Source organism: Hoplias malabaricus, chromosome 2 (genome assembly GCF_029633855.1).
Source record: "Hoplias malabaricus isolate fHopMal1 chromosome 2, fHopMal1.hap1, whole genome shotgun sequence".
In the NCBI taxonomy this organism is placed as follows: domain Eukaryota; kingdom Metazoa; phylum Chordata; class Actinopteri; order Characiformes; family Erythrinidae; genus Hoplias; species Hoplias malabaricus.
Genome location: NC_089801.1, coordinates 32,056,797 through 32,083,935, shown reverse-complemented (window position 1 = coordinate 32,083,935; position 27,139 = coordinate 32,056,797). Strand labels below are relative to the sequence as shown.

The window sequence follows — 27,139 nt, the reverse complement described above, 5'->3', positions numbered from 1 at the left end:
TCAGAGGGCCTTCCTGATATTGTACATTTACCATTCCACAGCCACATGAATATAGCAATACATAGTGATGGGTAGCTTTTCATGAACTACAGGGATGACATAACAGAATACTTCACATATAATTGCAAAATAAGGTCAGATTCAGTATCAGGGTCAATGTATTCAGAAGTTTTTATATAAATAATTGTGAACACAGCATACAATATTTACAACTCTAATATTAAACGACAGCTGTGAGATTTGATTGCATTCTCAAAGGTGTATAATCAAATGTATACTTATCACTGATATTCACTAAACCTGACTCGTTACTTTTTTTTACTAGCACAGTGTATAGTGTTCTTTCCATTAGCACACAGTTGTGTAATGCTGAGCCTGCGTCATCACTGAACTCCAGTGCAATGTGATGAATGTGTGTCCCTGAGAGACTTAACGTTCTGCCTGGCTGGCTTTTTGTGCGTTTTAAAATGAGAAGGAAGGTCAAGAGGATTGAAGATTTTGAGTAACAGGCTTACACTTTAGTCCAAAAATGTATCGATCCCTAATTTATTGTAGCTTGCCCCAACCGGCGGGACACACTTTGACAGATGTTGTAGGTTGATAAAAGCTTTCTTTCAGCCCAAAACAATTTCTTCTGCCTTTTACATTGTGAATGATTTTGAATAAATGCCAGAGTACATTGAGTGCGCATTGACTTGTCTCTTGTTGTTACAATTTTTTTACTCCGCCTATTCATCTCTTTTAACACAGCCTTATGTAAGCCGAGCTTAGGACATGAGACAGTCCTCCTAAGCCTAAATATTCATTGCAGAAATTCTGAAAGAAGCTGAAATAAGTGACATCACCAGTGCAAGTCTCTGTGTGGACGCAATGAGAAAGTTTGAACATTTTCCCAATGTGAAGGTGGACAAGGTGACCCTTGTGCCGCAGTGTTTACAGATGACACGCTGCGTCATCACCAACAAAAGAGGACACTCTGTAAGGACAGAACATTACCATAAAGAGATTATAGGGCTCACTACATCACCTTTTAATTGCTTGTTTTCATCATGCATGTGGTGCCAAAGCCTGGTATTTAGACAATTGAAATGCCATCAGTTTTTAAAAGTGCAGGATTATTTGTACTCTTGTACGCCAGTTTTACAAAAGCATCAAAAGTTTCTGGCTGTCTGACAAAAGCTCTTGATCTTTCACTGGCTGTAATCAGGCACTAGAGTGCTTGTGGGTGCGGAGCAGTGGGGCCAAGCATCTTTTTTTTTTTTTTTTTTTGTTATTATTATTTAAATATGCAAACTTTTGCATGCAACATGAGGCCTAGCTGAATGGATTAATCCCTTGATTAGAGGCAACCAACCCCCAAGCATTCCAGCAGGCATTTTTTTCGGTCACTGCTGTGGGGCCTGATTACCTCAACCCCCCTGAGACCAGTTCCGGTGTTGCCTGTTCAGATACTGGACCAGTCTGGCTGTAATTGATTTTAATGTGTATTCTGACATGGTTGGCATGGCTGGGCTTTGGACTGATGAGGAAATCTTTAGGCCAGCTGGGTTCCACCTAGGACCTGATGGAACGATTCAGTACAGAATGCTCTGCAAACACCTGACTCCAGCCAGGGCTATTGTTAGAAGGCTGTAATTGGAGCGAAAAGTAAAAAATGCCAGTTGTATTATATGGAGGGTATATGCCCATTAGATCCCATTTAATACCTAGATGTCAACATTTCAGGTAAAAACTTACAGACCCTGTAAAAACTGACACATTTTTACAGTTTTTTTTTACCTGAAATGTTGACATCTAGGTATTAAATGAGGCTTTAAGTAGCACAGCCTTTTTCTGTTATGGTTGGGATTTACAATTCACTTTAGTTTTAAACCTGTAAATTAGTCATGTGTGTGGCAGGAGTGACTGACTAGTACAGGGCTAATTGGTGGCAGAAATTCGTTCATTATTGCTTGGCTGCTATAGGCTTGTAGTTCCAGTGCTTAAACTGATGAAGCATACATTGGGGTTTGGAAAAAGAAAAGCATGAAATTTTCTAATCTAGGAATTAGATAAGTTTTAATAGGTTTAAAGAAAAAGCCTCTGTTTAACAGAGTTTGCCAAGTCAGTCATATAATACTTACAAATTTAGAAAACCTTTTTAAATCCTGTGTCGCTCAAACAGAGGAATATTCCCTGATGATGATTCTTAATTAGAGCTGGACAACAGTAATAGCTCTGTGGCTAGAGCCATAAACAAAGCTTCTCGCACCCACCCATTTTCACTTTAAAAGCTGGCGCATGTGCTTTCATGCATTATGTTCAGCGCACATAGTTACAGCTTTTGGCTAATGTAATTAAATTTGGGATGCGCATTGAACAGCTTAATGGCATCAAGTGGTTGAGGCTTGCTTCTTTATGACTTTGCTTTTATTCAAAAGTGAACGACTAGTCATTCATTCCTTGGAAACTATGTAAGGAAAAATTGTTCAGTTGAGCTGCTGGATAATATGACTGAGCTATTGTTGACTTAGAGCTACAAAGTGTTTAATGTTTACCTTAATGTTATTCACTACTAGTTCTGAACACAGTGGATCAAACTGTCATTAACTTTTCTGAATATATAATGGCATGTCATTTGTAAATTAAAGTATAAGATGTAAATGAAAAATATAAATCCTGCTGTTCATCTAAACATTAATTGGACATCTAGTTTGACTCGTCTCTCTCTCTCTCTCTCTCTCTTCTTCTCTCTTCTTCTCTCTTCCTCTTTCTTAGCTCTCTCTGAAGTGCAGGGCTCCAGAGGTTTCCCAGTATGTGTACCAGATGTATGATGCCGTACTGAAGAATTGAATCACTTCTCCATTCTTCCATCTCTCCATTCCTCCATCCATTCCTGTGGTACCAGAACAACTACACCTCCTCTCATTTTCCACTTTTTTCAACTGCATGTTGGAATTTGTATTTTTTTTCCTTTTGTGTAGTGTCCCAGAAGCAGCCCAGTGCATTCAAGCATCCTAGTGTTGTGGATAAAGCATAGCTGGTGCATTGTGCCTCTTCCTCTGCATATTTGTCCCTGCCATTATGAAACATGTATGAGTTTATTTCCATTCCTTACACTTGGGCGTGACCTGTATTTGCCATACTTGACCATTCCACTGAAGGATAAAGACCTGTGTTTAGTAATGATATTTCAGGAGCCATGCTGTTTTTTCACTTTCTCAGTTTCACATTCTCAGGCAGAATCAGAGCTTTCCCAAAGCAGGATATATTCTGAGCCAGCATGGCTTCTGTAGGGGGTAGGAAGCAGGTGAGAAAATAGGGTGTGTTGCAGAGAGAAGGTGGTGTTAATTTTCTTTTTCACTGAGATAGCAATAGAATACACACTTACTAACAGTCTTATTGCACCAGTCTTCAGTTCAGAACCACTACATTCAGTAGCTCCCAAGGCCAGAACACTCTAATTCAACATATAATATTTTAGCTTAGTCTGAATGTGGGTAACATTTCAGAACAGTGTCAATGTAATCAGAGAACTTTTTAAAGAGCATGAAAGGGGTGAATAAACTATGAACACCCATCAGTTTCAGAAAGCACCCTAGAACCTAGAGTGCATGGTCACTGGTGGAGAGCGTTCAACAGCACTACAACAAAGGGAGGATATTCCAGAACTGTGAACATACAAGGGAGAACACTCTAGAACAGTGTAAATAATAGTGTGAAAGGAGGGGAACAGCAGAACGTGTAGTCCAGACATCGATTAACATTCTAGAGCAGGTGAATGTTTGCACATTGTAAAACAGTGTGAATGAAGAGAGTGTGTTCTTAAATGATGTGATAAACAAGCTCTGTTACTGCGAGGGAATACAATCTAGAACATTCTTTAAACTCACAACTATCGCACACAGGAACAGCAACAAATGAGTGTTTGGATTTGTTGCTGTGTGTTGGTTCGTAGTGCTCTGGCCTGGGCTAATTTTGCCACCATTTTCCATTTCTCCTTTTTTCTGTCTTTCTTGTTCTTTTTGCCTTTCACTTGCTTTGCCCATGTAACTTTTTTTTATGTGGCCCCATTTCATCGTAATAAACTGTGAAGCATTTCTTTGCCAGTTGTGTGCGTAATGAAATAAACGTTGCATGCCTTAGCCTCTTCCTATTACAGCTAATAATATTGAGCATCATTTTCAGACTCCCAATGTTTTACAAATGACTACACTCCATATTCCAACCATTTCCATTAAGCAGCTTGGAATCGTTGTTAATGGCATTGTGTAGATGTTACTTGGAACACTTTTGGCTGCATCTAGTCTTCAGCACTTTCTCTATTAATTCCTAGACTGAATGCAGCTCTGTGAGATTTTTGGGTTCAGAACAGTCACACGGATTCATCCTATCCCATCTCCATGTAGTTGTATGGTCCTGTGCAGTGATATAGTGTACTGTGATTATATGGATATAGACTCCACTTAGGGTTATGTCACTTATGGATATTATAAACTCCAGTAGGATCAGTATATATTCAAGTTGAATTTTAAGGCCAGAATTTCCTCAGAGAAACAAATGTCAAATATCCAACTGTGCTAACTTTCATAAGGAAGAACAGTTTCAGTGTTTTACGGTTAATATTCTGTAACTAAACCTCTGAGAAAACCATGCTATTAAATGTTTGTTATGGTAGTAGGAATAAATGTGACTTCCTGTTTTTTGTTGCCAGAAAATGTTTGTGCCTGTGAAGCTGCATGTGAGCAGTGTCCATTATTTTTAAAAGGAAAAAAAAAAATCCACTTTTCAAGTTTACTCCATTATATATGAGCCATGTAATTCTTAAGACCCCTTTAAAGCCAAATGGGATCATCGTGAATTTCTGCGGTAGTGTTGTGTTAATTTAGGGCTGAATTAATAAAATGTGCCACACATGACGTAACCGTGTCCGTGATTTGAGTGAAACACAGTTGGTGAAATAGCCTTTTATTTCATTATTATTTCACGTCGTCCTGATGCTAATATCTCAAGCAGAGGCCTTTTCTGTTCTCCTTTGGCCTATCCCCATTTATAATGCAGGCCACCTTCCTCTGCCAGAGCTCAAGCCTCACAGTAATTCCTCTTTCCTCTGTTATCCCTCCTCCCTCCTCCCTCCTTACTACCAGTGCTTTATTTCATGTATTTTTCATATTCAATAAAATCACCCCTGATCGTATCACTTGTGCGTGTCTGTTTCTTCAGCCCTGAACAGACCCTGACTTTTCTGATAGTGGCTACATGCAGCTGTCTGAACATCGTACTGTGGTCAGATTAGTCGTCTGTAATCTCTTCCGCCTTTGAGAGTCTTTTGCCGAATACTGAATAGACCTCTTGCTATATGACATTTGAAGAGGACATTCTGCACTTAAATGTATCTGTATGATCGTTTAAATGCAGGAAAAATATATAAAATAATTAAATAAAATCTTTGTTCTGTGGTCCCAATCCCCACACCAAATGAATCATTACAGCTGATAATTCTACAATGAACAAGAAGCATCAGATATATTCAAAAGTTTCTGTGACACTTGACATAGGTTAAAAAAAATACTGTTACATTTTTAATCATTGTGCGGGAAACACATGGAATCATTCACCAACCCACATGTTTAAACCATCTCCAAGATTTTTGATGAAAACTCTGGGTTTGAAATACGTCTCCTTTTTCAGAAATGCCCACTCACTGACACTGACTTGAACCAAAAATACTTCATGTCATTTGATGAGTGAAATGTGGCTTGTTTTAGCTCCAAAGCCAAAAGCCCCACAGCTTGGTGGATATCCAAAATGGATATTAAAAATGTAATTGATTTTTAGGAGATAATTCTCAGGAGTTTAGACATAAAATAATCCAGTTGCATAATGAAGGGAAAGTCAAAGTTAATAAATGAAAATAGCAAAAAAAAAATTAAAAGCTGTTACTGAGAATAGAAACTACAAAAAAAAAATCAAAGGTCCTGCTGGAGTATTGTGATGAGGGAAAAAAATTTCAGGGCTACAGCACTGAATAAAATAATAATACTCTGAAAAAAAAGTCAAAATAATCCTGATATTAAAGTTGCAACATTTCTAAGAAAAAGTCAGAATATTTAGAGAAACACTTACGATTATTATCTATTATAATAAGTAGACAGACTCCCAGTCTGTGTGCCATAGAGTGTGTTGTGAAAGAAGCCGTCGGGTAAAGTGAACTAAATTATTATACACTTCCATCAACATGACATGACAACTAAACCCATCAGTGCACCAACTGACTGCAAAGCATATGACTTTAGTTAATTGCTTGAGTCCCTATGCCATAATGCGATTGAGCTTCATGGACACGCTGGAGTTCCACTCCCTCTGGATCCATCATTTTCATGATCATTCTAATTATATCCTGCAAAACTACACGCCTTCTTCTGAATAGATGGGTTCTTGCAGAACAGATTCAGCATGTATGCTGTAGTTGTGGGTTCGAGCCCCACTCCCGGTGACTGTCTGTGAGGAGGGTGTGTGTTACCCCTGTGTGTGTGTGTGTGTGTGTGTGTTTCCTCCAGGTGCTCTGGTTACTTCCCATGGTCCAAAAACACCTGTTGTTAGGTGGATTGGTTACTCAGAAGTGTCCACATGTGTGAGTGTGTATCACCCTGCAAAGTACTGGCACCCACGCCAGGGTGTGTTCACACCTTGCGCACATTGATTCTGACCCACAGCAACCCGGAACTGGATAAGTCATTACAGACAACGAATGAATGTGTTACAATACATCTGTTTCCTCCCACTATCCAATATCGTCACTGTCCAAAAAAAAGCAGGTATCTAAAAAATAGTAACTTTAAAGGAAAAGGGAAAAAATTAAATTTCAGTGGACATCAATGTAAAAAAGTAATTTTGGAGCATTTCTATTGGTTCATTCTTTATGAAATATTCACAACGTGTGAAGGACAGCTGCTGTGTTCAAATTATGTAGTAAATTAAAAATATTGGAAATGGAGATGAGCATGTTTTTATTTGGACTGTGACAATATGGAGGTAGGTAAACTGGCTGTGTGAAACTCTCCATAGTGTGTATATGTGTGTGTGAAATTGTCTACAGGTGTGACCGTATGACTGGGTAAATGTGTGAAACTGTCCACAGGTGTAAGTGACTGGGTGAGTTTGTAAACCTGTCCACGTGTGTGTGTGTGATTTTCTGTGATGGAGCACCCTGTTCAGTATATGTACCTGCCTTGCACACAATGATTCTGGGTAGGCTCTGGACACAATGTGAATCTGATCAGGATGATTCGGTTAAGGGATTAAATACATGAATGAATAAAACAAATGATTCCTGATAATAAAGACTGTAATAAAGACAAATATCTGAATATCTAAACACGGATGTTTAGTTGGTGAGATATCTGTACATTTCTGTTACACTTTTTCTTCATATTTTCTTCAAACTGCAATACAAAAAAACATTTTAGAGGTATTGGAGATTAAATAGATTAAGGATGATATCTGACCCGTGTGCAGTGTTGTGAATACATTTGACTCTTTTTGTGGCTTGAGCATCTGTGGCCAGCTCTGCTTTTTTCTGTCAGTTTCATGGAGAAAACCTCCACTGTGTCTGACAAATAGTGGAGACTTGTTTAAGGCTTTATTTTCTCGGTTTGAGAGTTCACAGTTCACTAAACACTCACACCTCTCGCACCTGGATACATCTGGTCGCGGAGCGTGTAAGTGAGGTGAGCGGACAGGTACGAACCACGTGGTTACTTAGCAACACGGCGAAGAGGCTGTGTTGCTAAGAAACAGCCGCGGTGCTGCATGCCCAGCGATGCGGAATCGTGCACATGTTCAGAGTGAAAAAGGGGTGAAAATCGGACAAAAACTTATACCTAGCGCCATTCAGCTAGTCTGTGAAACAAAACCGCCACGAGAACACACTAACAACTGACTGAGTGCACTTCGGGAGGAAGCCTCAGGTTTTCCTCTGAATTAAGCTGCGCTGATGTGTTTATATCGCTTTCTAAACGCCTCCTCTGCTGCCTCTGCGCGCATTCCTCAGTTCGGATCATTTATCGAACCGATTCCTTTGATGAATTGCATGTCCTCTGAATGGATCGTTGATCCACAACTCGACTCAGTAGCCTTCTTTTAATGGAGATTAATCACTTACACACATCAACAAGAAAAGCTGTTTTCCTCTGCACAATATAAACAGAATGTCCCTGTTTTGCTAAAAAGTTTTTATTAATACGTCGGCACGTTAATTCATCGCCTGTTACCTGTAGCTTTCCTCCTGATCAGGGTCACTGTTCTGATCACAAAATCATTGTATACAAGGCAGAAACACAACCTGCACTGATTGTCAGACCATCACAGGGCATCACACACTCACAAGGTCATTCACTCACACACGGCTCAGTGGACAGTGTGGCACAGACAATCCAGCAGTTTTCAGTGTGAAGTAGGAAACTGGAGCACCTGAGGGAACCCATGCAGACACAGGGAGAACACACTCTCCTCACAGTGACCTGAGGCAAGGATTGAAAACATGTCCCCAAGGCTCTGGAGACCTCGCCATACCACCCCTCTGCCCTTTTCAACACTTGTACGTTTTCAAAATTCATCATTCACTATTCAGTCCATACAGTCTGTATACAGAAAAAAAAATGCTAAATTTATTTTGTGATGTCACAAGATCTAACTTTTTTTATATAGCCACTTGCAACAACTTTTTGTGTTACTTTGCCTTTATAAACTCCTTCAGTGAAAACAAAGTATCTTGTTAATATATCATAAGGTAATGGGCAAAAAACAGTCAAAACCTGAGCATTTCTTCTTTGAAACTGCAGTGTTTCAATGTCTCAGAAAGTTGGATTCAAATGACCAGGATTTCATATGTCATAAACCTAAACAACCAATCATGCCAACTTTTGGGGCATGGTTTTCCAGATAAGCTTCTGCTGCAGGTGAGTGGAGGAGGGGTAAGTGGAGATAGAGGGGAGGACTATTTGCATATTTGTATATCTGCTTATACTGAATGAAGGTGAAGGTGTAGAGTTACAGTGATAGGGCAACATGGTGGCGCAGCAGGTAGTGTCACAGAGCTCCAGGGACCTGGAGGTTGTGGTTTCGATTCCCGCTCCGGTTGACCCTCAGTGAGGAGTTGGTGTGTTCTCCCCGTGTCCGCGTGGGTTTCCTCCGGGTGCTCCGGTTTCCTCCCACCGTCCAAAAACACACGTTGGTAGGTGGATTGGCGACTCAAAAGTGTCCGTAGGTGTGAGTGTGTGTCTGTTGCCCTGTGAAGGACTAGCGCCCCCTCCAGGGTGTGTTCCTGCCTTGTGCCCAATGATTCCAGGTAGGCTCTGGACCCACCGCGACCCTGAACTGGATAAGAGGTTACCGATAATCAATGTTTGAAAGAACAGAGAGGAGTTTTTAAATCATGCCTGGAGGGGGACTAAAACCAGTATAAGCAGTGAAGCTGCAAAATGAGATATTATTTTCCCTTGGTATGGGCTCTGCAATTTGTGTGTGTAATTTGTAATGTTTCAGTGTACACGCTCGGACCTGTCCGGACCCCTGAGTCGGTTCAAATGAACGATTCATTCGGGAGTCGAGCAGAGGTTTTCAGCAGTGCATGGACGGAGTGAGGGACGAGAGATGGAGGGGGAGCTTTTATTGACCACCATGCCTCCGTCTGCTGTGAGGGGCTGAATTGAAGCCGTTGCGTGTGGTATTTTTACCTCAGTCCCGGAACCTGGCGCTGAGGAGAAGAGTGGGAACCCGGTGCGGGGTTCTTACGCAGTTTGCGCCGTGTATGTCTCTCTGTGTTAGTGTGTTTTTCGGTGAAACGCTCCGGTGAAGCTCTGGCCTCTGTGGCGGGGTAGTGGAGCGGTTCTGCGGGTGAGCGCTGCTCCGCGGAGCGCGAGACGATGTCCCCACAGGAAAACGGCTTCCCCTCGCCCACAGAGCCGCGGTCCCCATGCCCCGGAGAACCAGCCGCCGCGGGAAAGTCGTGAAAAGTGTGCTCCACGTTGACTCTGCAACGCACGAGCTCCAGACTCTTACCTGCGGTCAAGGTACAGTGCCAAGAGTTTTGACCCTTCACCAAGAGCACCTTCATCATTCCAGCTTCTACTCCACAGCAGGGAGCACCCAACAATACAGTCAGCAACAGTGCAGATTTTACACAAGGGTGGGGCATTTACAGTCACAACAACAACAACCCACTTTATTGCTGGGGGTGTAACGATACACATTTGTTACGATTCTGAAGTCAACATTCGATTAGCAGTCTATTTTCTGTCGTGTAAAATGTCTTCCTGCAAAGCTCTTACACAACAACAATGGATTCTAGGGCTGAATGATTGTTGTCAAAAATCACACTTTGAAAAAAGAAATCTAATATTTTATCACAGATTTTGCCAAATATTATCACAACTTTTGTATTTTTCTCGCAACACACTGTCTGCTCAAATGTAAAATTGGGCAAACCTCTTTATAAAGGAACAGAGGGTTCAGAGAAAGTCTTTCATCCATGTTGAAAGTAACCAAAATAAACCCAACTGTCTGTTTTCATATTTCTGTGCTTATCTGTGTCTGCAGTAGAAAAATTAGACAATATTAGTATTTGTGGCACACATAATTTTCCACTGTGTTTGCTGCTGAGCTCAGCACAGCAAAAATACACTTCTGTCATGCATCCCCCTTAAAGTAATATTATTTCTAGGCACATTTTCTGTGTTCTGTGTAAAAGTAGTTTACTGTGCCAGAGAAAGCATGCTGCCCAGATCTGTCACATCTTTGGTGCTGGCCATCACCATGAGCAGATGATGAGAGGGAGAGGAAGGGGCATCCTACTCACACAGGGAGCATCACTGAGGATCAGATCAGTGACCTCCTGATGATAGTTCTAACACTTAGGCCACTGCATCACTCGGGTGACTATGGTAACAGTTTTCGAGATGCATTTGATTGAGCTGTGATTTTAATAATGACCTGTGTAGAAAATACATGATTGAACAAGGTGTCTGTTTTTAAACTGGTGCTCATTGAGTAGATTGTTCATTCTGACAGATTATGATTGTCGAAGTCTTGTAGCATGATGTATTTTCACCATATATTGTACACATATATAGAACATATAAACAGTGTAAGCATGTGGCCCTTGTCATTTTTTTTTCATTTTTTGTAACGGTATTGAAATTCTACCTGTTTATTTGTTGTGAGTTAAAGATTGATATCAGATTATAATGTGTAATTTACTCTAATCTCCAAACCTTAGGGTACAGCTCATTTACTGGACTTTTTAATGTCAGTTTAACCCTTTATTGAATTACAACTTAGTGAACACTATACCTGTGTGAGAGAAATGTGTATGTGGGGCAGTGTGGCGTTTCTATTATTATCTTTGTTGTTCTATTAAATTCCTCTTGGCCCCTTTGAAGTGTGCAGGTGAAAAAGTTCTTCTATTGGTGGCCTTAACTCTGTTTGTGTGTGTGTGTGTTGTATATAAAGGTGATCTGGTAGCAATGTGCTGAAGCAGCTGGCAAATACATTTCTGACCATGAGGAGCTTCTTTCTGATAGCTTTCATGCCCAAATTAACTTCCAATCTGCTAATAATATAAGCCAGGGATTTGCTCAGTTAGGTGGGAGTTTTAGGAGGTGCCTGAGACACAAATTATTAATTTCAGTGGAGGTCCTCTCTTATTTGTTTGACTGGCATAAATTTGCGTTATTCGTTAAGTACCTCATCTGTGAAGATGTGGTTTATAGTTCAGTATCTCATTGTATTACTGTTGTTCAAATGTATAATCATTTCAGAGAAATGTCTTTTGTTTTGGTGGGGGATAGAATCAGATCAGTTTGTGACCTTTCAGCGACCCTTGTTCTGTAGTTACACATAGGTTGCAGTCCTGCTGTTCTCTATCTATGGTGAAAACTTGCTTGTGTTTGCCCCGTGCCTTGGATAATTGCCCAGCACATCTCCGGTCATGCCCCATTCACGCATGTATGGTAATCCAGAAATGTTCTGGACTTTACCTGGAGGAGCTGTATGAACACAAACAGTTGCAACATTTGTCCCGGACATTACCCAGACTTTATCCTCCAAGTGCCCCAATAAAGACTCAGGGTGAAGTCGGAGTCATTGCATGTGAAAACGGAGCAGGAAATGTTTCTCCTGAACCAGCTGCTCAAGCACTGCCCCACGTCTAAAGCATGCATTTCGTTTCACACTGCGAGAGTGCATTTGACACAGGAAATCTCCCACTGTGCACTGCATATGTGAAAGGACCACTTTAGAACACCTCCAGACCCAATACTCTGGTGTTTCTATAGAGATTCTCCAGAGTTGTGAGAGCCTGCTCTTGTCAGTGAGAAAGATTTTCCTCTAATTGACTCCACCTGGCTTTTAAATTGGAGTGTGTGATTGGGACAAAAATATTACTTTAATGCAAACCTGTGCAGGCACATATTAGTTACATAATAGCACTGGACACTAAGTGTTCTCCCCCAAGTGTTAGATGTCCAATGGCATGTGATTGAAAACAAATAGAGGCTGATTTTTGGAACTTGCTGATTGGCTCAGGAATGCCAGCTGAATACATAGGTATAGAGTGAAAGTGATTTTCTTATATCTGAGAGTTATTTCCAAGTAATTCAACTGGTAGCATAAAGGTATTGTGATGTGAAGTGATGTGCATATATAGAGAAAAAGTCTTGTGAGGTTATATTTTTATTCTGATTCTGTTTCTGATTCTGTAGGGTCCCAGGTGTGCTTGTCTTATGAATGGGGCTGTGCTGTGCCCAGCTCAGCTCCCCGTGCCCCGGTCAGGACTATGCAGTACCCTTGTGCCCTCCTGAATGCACTGGCCAGCTGTTTGCGAGGGCAGGGAGGGTGGAGGGGTTCATCGAGGGCGCGGTGGAAGCAGTGGGATGCCCCCTCCATTCCGGATTGCGGTGCTAGGGGCACAGGGAGTGGGCAAGACGGCTATAGTGCAGCGCTTCCTTTACGATGACTACAGCGAGGCGGCAGTGCCCAGCCGCTCGCGAAGAGTGCACTTGTCCGCCGCTGTCCTCAACGGCCACGTGCACGACCTTCAGATCACAGACTACCCAGCCATCAGCAGCTTCCCTGGCACTTCCCTTCAGGTAAAAACACAATTCTGAACAATGCGCAGGGCTCATACAGTACAGAGTGATAGGAATTAAAGTGGTGTTCCACATATTATCAATAATTTAGCAGGTGATTTCTTACCCTGAGGTCTCTGTGGAGAAGTGTGGATGTGGAGAAATCTCAGCACACTGCAGCTGAAAAGTTGTATTAGATTAGGAGCTCTTCTCTCTCTCCTTTGCTTTCATTCTCTATTGCTTTCTTGTTGCTTCCTTCATTTCTCTATTCTTCATACCTATCTCATTCCTCACTCTCTCTCTCTCTGTTCTCTCACTCTATCTACTTCTAACTCTTTCTCTCTCCCACTCTCTTTATCGCCCCCTCTTTTTTTCCTTCTTTTATTCATTGCCACCCCCTTCTCTCTACATTGGTTTATTTTTGTGCAGAAGCACCAATTCATAACTAGGTAAAATATCCATCCATCCATTATCTGTAACCGCTTATCCAATTTAGGGTCGCGGGGGGTCCAGAGCCTACCTGGAATCATCGGGCGCAAGGCAGGAATACACCCTGGAGGGGACGCCAGTCCTTCACAGGGCAACACAGACAGACACACACTCACACCTACGGACACTTTCGAGTCGCCAATCCACCTACAACGTGTGTTTTTGGACTGTGGGAGGAAACCGGAGCACCCGGAGGAAACCCACGCGGACACGGGGAGAACACACCACACTCCTCACAGACAGTCACCCGGAGCGGGAATCAAACCCACAACTTCCAGGTTCCTGGAGCTGTGTGACTGCGACACTACCTACTGCGCCACCGTGCCGCCTAGGTAAAATATGTTACATTAAAATAGATTTTTATGGTTTATACAACTTCTAACAACAATTGGAGGTGTGGAAAATTATCCCTACTGATTCTTGGAAAACCCGACAGAATGTCTCACAAAGGGAATAGAAGCTTTAATATAAAGGTGGACACATTAAATACTGAAATATCTGACAATACATTCAGTATTTAAATGTCTATGTAATTTATTTAGATTTTGTTCTCATGGTAAAAAAAATAACTTGCATTTAAAGGTCATTTTGATTGGGAATTAAATATATAACTATATTTTCAATACTATTCTAGTTAAGTTTTTTAGTCACATTGTTGTGGCAGTTCAAAAAGAGTAGCAGTATTTGTTGTGTATAGCCACATCTTTGTGCATATATTTACAATGGTTTAGTTTTTAATGTCTGTTTGGCTTCTCTTAGAAGTCTTAAAGTCTTTGTTCAGTGCTGGCTCTTTTTTTTTTTTTTGGCTACAGTAGAATTCCCAGCGTTTGATGATGCTGGTGATTTTGCTTTTTACACTTTGTGACGACTCATGATGGCAGGGTCCTTTTTTTTGTTGGTGCAGCATTACTTTACATAAATTTGCATTGAATTCTAAAAGGCTAGCAATTGTGTCATCTGCATACATCTGTGTTGCTATAATTCAGTTTTATAACCACAGCCCACTGGCAAGAGTGCATTACAGCCCACGAGTTTCAGATGAAAATCAACTTAATGCAATTTTCCTATTCAAATCAACCCCTCAAACCTGAGGGTGGGTCTTTTTGTAGATTTATATTCAATTCCTCACTTAAAACTGCATAATTTATGTTGTAGATATATAGAGGTTATTGAATAATTTATGGAGTTATATGTATGTTTAATGAACACTTTGGTGAAAAACAGTAGCCTCATCTTTTTGAACATATCTACCTCTGTAATGCAGCAGCCTCATGGATACATGGAGACATTTATATTTTTTCCCATTGGCTGGGGATTTCAGGAAGAAGCCAGATACCTAACATTACTGTGTGAAACTAGAATATCATCTATTTTTATTAGTCTCTGCAACAGTGGATTTCTTTATTGCTGTAATTGGATTTCCAGTGGTTGTGTAATGCATGCTGGGTATTGTAGTGGGATGAAATTGATGAAAGTAGAAATAAGAAAGACATAAGGCATGTTATAACAGATTAGAAATACAATACTACACTGCAGATGGCTGAAAGAGAACATACCATCAAACCATCTATTAAAAATTGTATCTGCATTTTTGTCTATTAATGAAAGATCACATCTGCCATTTATAAATAAACCTCACATAAATGGCCTAAAGTTACTTGGATTCAAATTAAAAACATTTTTCCTCCTCCTAATTAGAATTATCAGTGTTTTTAGCCTGAAAACCCATATAATATTAAAAACTAAACTACAATCAAGAGGTTTAACCAGTTGTGACTGAAGAGACAGATGTTCCCTTAAACGGTCTAAGCAGTGCTTATTGAAAATTGATTTTGAAAATAGCTTCTTAAATACAGATTTTAATTGACCCATAAGAAGAATGGGTAAAACCTATTAGCCTAAAAATTGCTCTTGGGAGTGGCAGGCTGTATTTTCCAGTGCTGTCATCCTGCCCACTATCTGTCTTTGTTCCATAGTCAACCACAAACAGAGCAGTCAGAGAGTGACATGCTAGCTCAGCAACCTCCATCATATGGAGAAGCATCCACCCTCCAATCCTTCATATTTAATGAGTTGTGCTCTCAAGCTTGTCCAAAATACAATAACACCCCCAGTGCTGTAGCCTTGAATTATAATCTTTGGAAAGTAAACTCTAGTGGATGGAAGTAACTTCCATAAGAAATACTCAGGTGACAAAACAAATGCCAACCACGGAGTTCAACAAGACATGTTCAGTTCAAGCTGCTTTTCCTGTTTTTAGACAGTACACCAAACATTGCAGGAAACCTCAAGTCTGTCTAAAATTACTTAACGTATTTTGAGGTATATGCATAATAATTTAGGAGCACAGTTAGCATGATGCTAATCAGTAGTCATCCATCCATCCATCCATTATCTGTAACCGCTTATCCAATTTAGGGTCGCGGGGGGTCCAGAGCCTACCTGGAATCATCGGGCGCAAGGCGGGAATACACCCTGGAGGGGACATCAGTAGTCATAGATATCAGAAATTAAAAATTTTGTTTGTACATATTTTAAAGAAACTATTCCTTTAACCAGAGTGTAGGCACATTTTTTCCTTGTGACACTGAAAGCCAGTTCCTCGAATGCAAGGAACTACCTGCCAAGCCTCTGCCATGCTCTCTGTTTAAATATAGAGAAAGAAATCCAATCAATGGTAGTCAATAATGAACTGGTTGAAATTCATTCTCACCTCAGCGTGATATGAATGATTCGTCTCAGATGGGCTGCCGCTTCCGTCTCCTTTACAGCCCTCGCCTCCTTTTCACAGCGTGCTGCTGCCAGGCATGGGGGCAATCACTGACGCTTTCAGGCAGTTTGGAAATGAATGTTGGCTGAATATTGCTAAAAGATTCCTTTGCTGTTCACTAGGCTTTTACAATCATTCACTCTCAGGTTGTGGAAAAGAAAGGCAAGGAAAAGGACCTGAAAATGAATATAAGTGTGGAGTGGACAGGATTATTCTGTTGATTCTGGACACTTTCCAAATTGTTGACATTGACTCTGTTTTTACACCTGGTCATTTCATGTCACTTGTACTTGGATTGCAGCCTTATAAAATTGTAACCCCATGCGTTAATGCAGTGTGATCAATGGGCCTCAGCTTACTCAGATAGAACTTTAATTGCTGTTTGTATGCAGATTGCCCCTTATCCAACGGTTAATTTAAATCATGGTTTTGCATGGCACCATTCATTTTTTTACACCAGTTTTGCACCTGTTTTACACCTGTTTACAAAAAGGCAGCAATAGAATAATTAGCTCCCTGTAATAGCCATGTGAAATAAAATGTAATGTATAGTCAGTAATGCAATGCAATGTGAGGTCAAAATGAACAAACCTGGCATCTACAACATACTCCCTCATAAAGTGGTGTGAGTAACAAACTAGAGTGCTGTTAAGACCATGACTTCTTTGAGACACGCTGCTCTCCCTCGGAGGGAGGAGCAGATACTCCATGGCTCCCAAACAGAGAATGCGCTTCTCATTGGTCGTCACTTTTATTTAGCCACAATCAGCAGCCAGACTTAGCTGTCCATCATTTATTGCTCCAGCCAATGGAGCCACAGTCCCGCCTACAGGGGTTTATTGGTTTTGTTGCAACTAAGAGAAACAGGTAGGTGCTTAAAAAAAAAAATTAAATAAAAGTCTTATTTTAGCACCGTGTCTCAAAGAAACTTTGTTTAATTTTCCCCTCAACACATCTGTGATGGCAATAAAACGGACTGACTTTCCAAATCAAAGGAATTATTTATACATAAAAATCACATTAGATCATTTCATATAAGATTAAACATAATATTAAATTATGTATATGAACAGTTTGTAACATCATTATTTGTTTACTTTGTTTTATATATATATAAAGCAGCAGCTTGGATGCAGGCAGTTTTTTTTTGTTAATGCGAGTTTACTTGATGTGTGAACTGTGTAACAGTACTCTCTAGGAAAATCTAAGTATCAGATCAGGACTCATTATCAGCAGATACTCAGTATTTAAAGGCTCGTATTTCTTAGACATACAGTTTGATAATTACATATAGATGATACAGTATGTTCTTTTTGGTGTTAAAAATAAACACTTTGACATTATATTTTATTATGGTTTTCATAATGTCATATCGTATCGTATATCTGCATTTTTTAGGCATATGGAGATATGAGTGTTTTGGTCATATCGCCCCAGTACTATAACCAGCTTTCAAGTTTTAAATGCAGCTCTGTTTCATTTATTCCCGCTTTTCTATGTGTATAAAGTATCAGGATATGATTCTGATACTCAGGAACACAGTGAAATGAGCAGATGTAAAGGGATCAAAAGAACTTTAAAACTATGTTTCATTGAAAAAATATAATTTTCATTTTTTCTCGTTATCTCACATGTAGCCAGTCAGTGTTTTAACTCCATGTATTTTACTCCATGTTTTCTGCTGTTGTCCAGGAGTGGTCGGACATTTGTTGTCGAGGCATTCGCAGTGCACACGTCTACATCCTGGTTTATGACATCTGCTGCTTCGACAGCTTTGAGTACGTCAAGACCATGCGCCAGCAGATCCTGGAGACCCGGTACGTGCAGTGAATAATAACAGTCTCTCTTTCATCATCTCCTTCCATTCACCCCCTCTGCCTCTCGTTCTCTCATTCATTCACTCCTCTTTCACCACTCTTGTTTTGTATCGAGCTCACTTCCCTTATTTCTCAAAGCCTTGTGGCCTTTTGTTTGTCTCTTTATCTTTCCCTCTTCCTTCTACACTCCATTGTTTTGTATAGAGCATGCTTTTTTGGACACTCTTCACAGCTCTGTAGTAGCTCTTTTCTCGCACTTTCTCTTTCCTTCTCCACTCTTGTTTTGTATTGCACTTATATCTACCACTTCTTCTCTCTGCCTGTATTATGTTTCCCCGCTCATTTGTTTTGCATTGGGCTTGCTACCTCTTTTCTCACATCCCTGTTGCTTTCTTTTCTCTCTCTACCTTTCTCTCGCTACCTCTCTCTCTCTCTGTGTCTCTTTTTTCCTGCTTTCCATCCATCTTTTGATGTGTGCTGCTATTCCACTGGTGAATTGCTAGCAGCCACAGTAATCACTGTCTCATATAGATATGCTGCGTTTGTTCACTGTTCAGATCCACATCAACACAAATGCCTTCCCAATTCCTCTGATTGTCAAGGTCATGTGCCAGCATCTCCTCATCTACACTTCTAAAGCCACACTTCTATATGCTTTTTTCCCTCCACTAGAAATCCATTTATATGTGCATAATTCCTGGTTTGGTGATGTTCTTTGTGTAGCCTATAATTAAGTGAAGCTCTTTGTATTGTATGGAGGTATGGAGTTTATATATGAGATATGATAATATAATAATGATTCATTCATTCATTATCTGTAACCACTTATCCAGTTCAGGGGGTCTTTAGCCTACATACAATCACTGGGTGCAAGACAGGAACACACCCTGGAGGGGCCGCCAGTCTTTCACAGGGCAACACACACACACACACACACTCACACCTATTGACACTTTTGAGTTGCCAATCCACCTACCAATGTGTGTTTTTGGACCGTGGGAGGATACCGGAGCATGCGGAGGAAACGCACACGGACACGGGGAGAACATGCCACACTCCTCACAGACAGTCACCTGCAGAGGGACTCGAACCTACAACCTTCAGGTCCCTGAAACTGTGTGACAATGGCACTACCTGCTGCATCACTGTACTGCACCTATATAATTATGATAATTTGTATTAATTATAATATTATTAGGGGCGGCATGGTGGTGCAGCAGGTCACACAGCTCCAGGGACCTGGAGGTTGTGGGTTCGATTCCCCCTCCGGGTGACTGTCTGTGAGGAGTTGGTGTGTTCTCCCTGTGTCTGCGTGGGTTTCCTCCGGGTGACTATCTGTGAGGAGTTGGTGTGTTCTCCCTGTGTCTGCGTGGGTTTCCTCTGCGTGCTCCGGTATCCTCCCACGGTCCAAAAACACACGTTGGTAGGTGGATCGGCGACTCCAAAGTGTCAGTGTGTGAGTGAATGAGTGACTGTGTGTGTTGCCCTGTGAAGGACTGGCGCCCCCGCCAGGGTGTATTCCCGCCTTGCACCCAATGATTCCAGGTGGGCTCTGGACCCACTGCGACCCTGACTTGGATAAGCGGTTACAGATAATGAATGAATGAATATAATATTATTTGTAATATTAGGTCTTCTTGTTATATCACAACCATGATTTCAGCTTAGTTTGTATTTATGGAAATGTAAAGCCCAGGCAACAAATGGTACATTTAGAAATGTAAATTTGGATTACTTTAACTGAGTGTACAGACGGTTGCTAAATGCATCTTTATAGGGATTTGTTTTAGAGCAGACAGTGCACTGTCTTCCTGGCTTTTAGCATGCTGTCAGATAGGGTTTTTCCCCATGTAAGCACTAACTGCTGGGTGTTGTAGGTTCTCATTAACACAGGCCGAGGTGCACAGCCGTCTTGTCACCTAATCTTGTTGCATGCAGTCAACACGGCTCTTGTGTGTTTTAATCAATATATCTCAGAGCAATGCTGCCGGCTACAAAGCCCACTTAGTGTCAGAACGAGTTGCAACAAATTTGTGCAAATGCACACTAGAAGCCAGGCAGGGCTAATCGCACACACACAGTCACTAGAGCCTGGTGGGTGTGTGTGTATGTGTGTGTGTGTGTGTGTGTGTGTCTGTGTGTAAAGTATTGAGTGTCAAAAGTGAAAGTGAATATATGTGCATGTACAGTATTTATTTCTACCAAAGTCAGAGGCACCCCTTTAATTTCCAGTCTAAACAGCAACAAGTTACTCAGTTTTCAGTCTCAGAAAAAAGCGAAAAACACATAGTGAGGATAAAACACCCTCCAACACAGAATATTAGATAGATTAATAGATTAAACTTCATACACACATAATTCAGCTGCCTTGCGCATTTAGAAAAATGAAGCTTATTTAAGAGAATCTTTGAAAGGATGCAGAGCTGTCAATATGTCAACACATGAAAATATGTGAAGAAGATAGACAGAACTTTGTGTTGTGTGCGTTTTTCCTCCTGATGTTGAACATGAAAAAAGCATGTACTTGGGGTGTTCAGTGCACAGAACCCTTTGTGCACATTTATTTGTGTTTGAAAGGAGGTGGTGGGAGTGTCTGAGGACTGTGTGTATGCTACTCTAAGTGGATGTATTGAATTGTAACGGGTATATTTTCTCGGTGGCCGTGAGTTTGTCACTCAGACTCTAATTGATTGGTTGCTATGGCGTTAGCCATCAAGGCATGATGGCGGCCTGACACACATTCATGTTTTATCGATCAAAGCACAACACAACTAAGTGTGTCGAAGCAGACACTTCAGTGCTTCTCTTACACATATACACTTGCACAGAGTGCAAAGTAGACATTAAAAGCAGCGTTCCTAGCTTGCAAAAGCAGCCTACAGCTGGCTAGCATTCATTTCTGTCTCTTAGTTCTTTCTAAGTGGCAAATTATGATGGCTGATTAATAAACAATAAATCAATCACAGTCCATCATTTGTTACAAGCTGTTATTTTGCTGCAAATCTCACTTAGTCTGATCTTGTTTGTATTCCATGCTCTCTGGATTTGTTCCTGCCAGCACCTGTTTGTCCCTCAGCAGGATAAAATCAACATTCACTTTGTAGATTCAGCTAGTGTAATTAATTGTGGTGTTTCACTTGTTGTGGTTGCCTTGTGTTTAGTTCTGAATGACTTGAAATAGAGCAACAATAGACAGAATGATTTTTCGTTTCTTCATTAGGCCTACCATATAAATCAGAATCAGAATTCAGTCAAGGGAAAGATGAGCTGGTAGCTGTGTGAATGAGTTTAACTACTAATACGCAGTCTGTAATACATCACCATCCCTTCTCTGTAACAGACTGGTTAGTTAATCTTATCAAATTAAAGTCAGTAAATTAAGACAAATTAAATCTCGAAACAGGAGATCTGTCCACTAAACAGATCTCCCTTTAAAGGCTTAGGTGAATATAGGGTCTTATATGGGTGAATAAATGCATGAGTGTTTACACTTTGCATTAAAATGCCATACACGTAAATAGGTTAGCTCAACTTCGTTGACAAAATATAGCCCTAATTCTTGGATATTGGAGGTAAATTAGATTATGAAACTTCAAATACAATACTTAGCATCAGATTACAATAGACTTATGTGCTTTTCTGCTTTTTACATTTTCTTTATTAGACCCAAAAGAGTTAAACGTGGAAAATAAGGTTCATGTGCTCGTGTCTCTTGGTGGTAAATTGTCATTAGTTTCAAGACTGTGATAAGAGGTGTCAGGTCCTTAGAAATCAGAGGCTAGAACTGTCACAGTGAGTGATAAATGAGTGGAACACAACCTGGCAGCTGCTGTCACACCACTGAGAGGTGCTTACTTTTTCCCCATCTTAACTGAGACAAGCCCCATCTTCTGTGATTGGGCCGGCTAGTAGATTGTACCCAGGGGTTCCTATTGTGAACTACTATAGTACCAAGGATACCAAGTAGCAATTAACCGTGTCATAAGACAAGGTACTAAAAGAGCAAACTAAGTGCAGGGGATGAAGGACTACAAGCAAGTTGTAGCTCAGAAGAAAGATTTTTCTTTCTTGACCTGAATTACTACTTCTGATGAGAATTTACTATAAACCAATCCTATCACAAGAAATTAGATAAAATGAGCCATTTCTAGTTGAGGAGACAAGGTACTAATCAGAGGCTTTACACAGAAAACAATGTATAATATAGCAATCTTAGGACTAGAGACGTCCAAGTCAGTCCTGGCATAAGAGATGAGATGCTATGAGCAGATCCTAGGACAGGATAGAAGGTACTATGAAACAGCTCAAGAGCAAGATGAGGTACCACGGTAATAGCACAAGTGAGGAACATGTCCTACATCTAGAGACCAGGTACATTTAGCCAGTCATAGTACCAGAGGCAAAGTACTACAGGGCAATCACCAGACAGGGCTCAGAATATGAGGTACTAGGTGGCAATCCTTTCAAAAGAGACAAGGTACTACACGGTATTCTTAGGGTATAGTCTGGTGTACAGTCTGAATATAGCTGGGAAAAATAATAAGCTAATGTGAGTTAATTTAGTTTGGAGAAGTCCCACCTTCACATAGAGTTCAGATTCACTAATAAACTAATTAGCTTTGGACGAGCAGGTCACACTATTAATTAATGTCTTTGCTCAAGCCATTTTTAACAAACTGAAATTTATATTAATACCTCTATGGCATCATTTTTTGCTTGTTTGTGTGTTTTTAGAGACCTTCATTACAACTTCAGAACAGCACTATTGTGCTTCTTGTGGCAGAGGATGTCAATGTTGTATTCAGTCTGTAAGGCTATAGGTTACTTCTTTGAAAGAGATAAGAAAATACACTAAAGCTCTCTCCTTGCTCGCTCTCCTGCATTCGCTGACAGCTTGACATCGCAGCGCTCAGTTAACCCAACCTCCACTCTGAGCCCAAACACTAAAAAAGCACCAGCCTTCCTTATTAGGGCTCAGATTTTCAACGGAAGTGTCATGTTTTTGGTTGGAGAGATGAATTTGCGAAGTTTAGCTTTTGTCCAGACGCTTATTGAATGGACCAAGTTTTTCATTTTTCCAGGTCACTAATGGACCAAATTCAGCTCCTCATTTCCACCCATGCCCTTTATTTAACATTCCTTGATTAAAAGTCAATGTCACTGAAATACTGTCACTGATTTTGCTAGCAGTGAGCATGTCATGTTGTCTTTGCTTGTGATGGTGTATGGCAGGTGTGCCTAAAGCTTTTGTCATGGTGGGGTAAAAGTGCCATGCCTGAGGGACAAAAAGACAAATATATCTAGAATTAAAGCGGGTAGATCAGTTCTTAAAAGTATATATTAGATTTAGTAACAAGAATGTTTTAAAAATACAATTTTAAAAGGAAAATACATATTTAATACATTTTATATTATAAAAAATGTTTGTTCTTACTTTAGGTGAGGGGTTTTAGGTCGGAATAACATTATGTGTTAATCTATGGCATTTGAGTTCAGCTTGAGCCTACACCCAAACAACTGCCAGATATTATTCTGGTTGACACAAACCCATTGGTGATATTCTGTGTTAATAATCTGTAACAGTGATGGGTGTCTTTGCTGTGCTCCTCAGGGTGATGGGAGCGTCGGAGACGCCGATCCTCATTGTGGGAAACAAGCGTGATCTCCAGCGAGGCCGAGTGATCCCCCGCCACAACGTCTCCGACCTGGTGCGTAAAAGCTGGAAGTGCGGCTACGTGGAGTGTTCAGCCAAGTTCAACTGGCACATCCTGTTGCTGTTCGGCGAGGCCCTGCGCAGCGTGGGTTGTGCGCGCTGTAAACATGTCCACGCTACTATCCGCTTCCAGCGGGCGCTTAGAAGAGAGCGATGTGCTCTCATGTGAGACGAGTGAGTTTAGGTGCCCCAATTTCTCAGAGAAACCGAATTGCACCATGGTGAAGATTGTGGTTGGCGATTCAGGATTTTGTCAGCTATTAGTCTGTGATGCAGTAACTTACACCTGCAGGTGGTAGTGCATTTTGTTGGGCCTGAAGTGTGAATTCAGATGGCAACATTCACCACACTCAAATGTGCCAGTATTACATTTCAGGGCTTTATTTACTGAAGCGAATATCTTCAAATGTCAAAAAATGGAACCATGAGGCTGGTTTGAGAAAAAAGTTGAAAATCTCTGCCATGTTTTTGTACGTATGAGAATATATAGCAGAAAAAGGAATAGAGGTGTTTTTGACTTTGTATAGCTATTAGACCATCAAAATGCACTTCCTTGATAATTCATGATGGTTTCATGAATTAAATGTGACTTTTTATTGTTTTATACAATTCTCTTTACATTTGGTTAACCAAGCACAGTCACAACACTGTTTAGAGCTTTCAACCTGATCAGCAAAAGGTGAAAGCTGGCTCAAATCATAGACTGTAGTGAACCAATCACAGTACCTCTACTCAAAAACAGGACCGTGAATACTTCCAATAAATCAATTTGGTCACTTTGTACCTGGATTCATGCTTCAGACTCAGAGGCCTTCCGGTCCTGACCTTGAATCTATAAGCTGTTTCTGGATTTTGTAATCACTTGTAATTAACTGATCTTTGATGTAGCTTATTGGCCACGTAGTGTCATACCTACCAGTAATTACCAAGTCCAGGAGCAGAAACTAGAATCAGGTTCTAGGTTTGAAGCATTCTGCTCGAGAAGCTGAGCTTTTGAAGTTATAAAGTGTAATGGTAAATCATATCGAGTAATTTAATCTGGATAAGTGACACATTAAGTGACAAATCTGGACTACCAAAATGTATTATTACAAACAGGAAAAAAACAATCTGTGCACCGGGGAGGTTTACCTGACAGAATCCTGAATCACTAACTGCAGGTTTTCTTGCAATTGCTGAATTGCAGCTGTGGCTTGCCAAGGAGCCATTGACTTTGACGTTTTCAGCGAAGGACTCGCGCTCCCTTCACTCAGACTGCTTTTCGATGCCAAGAGGAGTCCTCAGATGCTGCTTCTCCAGGAAAATTTCCGACTGAAATGCCTCGCCGATGGCTGAAGCCTCAAACAAGATCAGCTTTAATATCGTTACTGAAAAATGCAAATAATGAGTTTCATTCATGCTGGGACTACTTATGGAAGCCCATGGCTGCTTTTGCTGGGCTTATGTTGATGGATCTTCCAGTTCTGTTGAGCAAAAGTGTGGCTCCCTCCTCATGGGGTTTGGATGTACCACGCATGGGTGCAATACACAAGAGCACAAATAAACGTATGTGTATGCTCAATGGATACTTCCATGTTAGGACCTATCTGTTTAGCTTGTTCAGATACAGTTTATCTCTGGTAGTGTGTTGTATGCCAAGGCATGAATTATGTCTTAAATCTGCCCTATGATGAGACATTAAAGCAGGAAATAGGTCAGTGAAGCAATTTGTATAGGAAAAAGGTCTAAAGGAACAAGGGGTTTAAATTTAGGATTCTATGATTGGAAACCCAGTTTTAACATGACCCCATTTTCATTCTGATGCACAGCACAATATTGCAAGAAGTGTGGTCCACTGTGAAACTTGCAATCATCCAGTGTTTTGATTCAGTTTTATAGTTTTGATTCAGATTAAGTTTATAAAAAAACATTATACAAATGTGGATTATCTAAATTTCACCAACCAACTGAATATTGTAAGAGATATTTATGTCACAAGAACTAAAATATAAAAAGCTGTGTCTTTGTTGAAGTATGGAAGGAGGGCTATATATGTATGGATTTTGTTTATTTTAATAAGATGTGGTCATTGTGTAGATGACTGAATGCTGACAGTGAAAAACATTTTGTTCCATGTATGGTGAAATCTCAAAAAAATATTCATGGGTGAGTATTATGTAGAAAAATATTTTCAAAGGAGAAATCCACTGGGATTATGATTTATTGTGCACTCTGTTTAATATGTGTCATCTCATTGATGAATTATTATTTATTCCCCTCTTGGGAGGATAGAGCAACATGGTGGAAATATTTGAAATCCAGATTAAAAAAACAAAAGATTAATTTGTGAAGAGGTTTATCTGATGTTGTATGAACTGAATTAGGATACCTGAAGGATTGAAAGTAAGGCTGTACTTGTTTGCACTAAAACTGATAATAAATCATCTTGCTGGTATCAGACGACAGTTATGATTGTTCATTGCCCAAATCAACACCAAGGCATTTCATTTCACTCTCAGTACATCGGTCACATACATTTATTCATTTAAGACGTTTATTTCCAAACTAGAACAAGAGTATTGTAATAATATACAGAAGAATTTTGATCTTGGATCTTTAGGTCAATATTCCATATCACCATCTGAGAGCTGAGAAAATGATAAAGCGAGTAAGAGCGAGATGCACAGGAGCGCATCTGTTGTATTGTCACAGACTACAGTTCTGAGGGGGCTATAAATAGCTCCAGACTTATGCCAAGAGTTATTTATAAAGGCTGCAATCTGCAGCCACAAACACAGACATGCAAGGTGACTTGGAGACTAAGGAGAATGCCCCTGAGGAGAGCCTCATTGAGAATGCCTAAGTGCCTAATAACATCTAGGTGTCAGGCTTCTCTTGATCATTTTGGGATAAAGAAAAGCAAACTGCACGTGTGCCTCGTTCCTCTCATTATCAAATAAACATGCAGAATACATTTGTTTATTGCATGTGACTAAGATAGATGCATGTGACTAAGACAGAAACTCCTTACTGTGCACAATAATATGGTGTGCATGCCTCCATTTTCAATGCCCTCCAGCTGCTCTGTGCCTGTTCAATGGAAAAACCAAACAAACAAAAAAAACAAAAAAGACAACCCACTTATACAATAAAAGTACAGCATGTCAAACCGAACAATGCTGAGAACATCATGGACTACATTTGGAATTCTTAGTGCTGTATCATCCTGTTCCTACATTAATGGAAAAAAAAATCTGATTTTCAA

The 27,139-nt window shown here is 40.4% G+C and overlaps 2 protein-coding genes across 4 annotated transcripts in view; both read left to right on the top strand.

Moving 5' to 3' along the window:
• The window catches only part of ap2b1 (adaptor related protein complex 2 subunit beta 1), a 30,763-nt gene extending 25,598 nt beyond the window's left edge, over window positions 1-5,165 (top strand). For 2 of the 3 annotated variants that reach the window (XR_010797358.1, XM_066658614.1), the window contains one exon: window positions 2,758-5,165. Coding sequence is in view for 2 of the 3 variants with exons in the window: in XM_066658614.1 (XP_066514711.1) it covers window positions 2,758-2,832 (75 nt within the window). In the remaining variant the exon portion in view is untranslated. The remainder of the gene's footprint in view (window positions 1-2,757) is intronic. The other variant, XM_066658615.1, reaches the window with a different exon arrangement.
• Window positions 5,166-9,631: 4,466 nt separating this feature from the next.
• On the top strand, window positions 9,632-26,299 carry LOC136686710 (ras-like protein family member 10B). The gene is made up of 4 exons (XM_066660638.1): window positions 9,632-10,052; window positions 12,741-13,127; window positions 18,058-18,182; window positions 23,794-26,299. The coding sequence occupies exons 2-4, from the start codon at window positions 12,840-12,842 to the stop codon at window positions 24,062-24,064; spliced, it is 684 nt and encodes a 227-aa protein (XP_066516735.1). The 5' UTR covers window positions 9,632-10,052; window positions 12,741-12,839; the 3' UTR covers window positions 24,065-26,299.
• The last annotated feature ends 840 nt before the right edge of the window (window positions 26,300-27,139 follow it).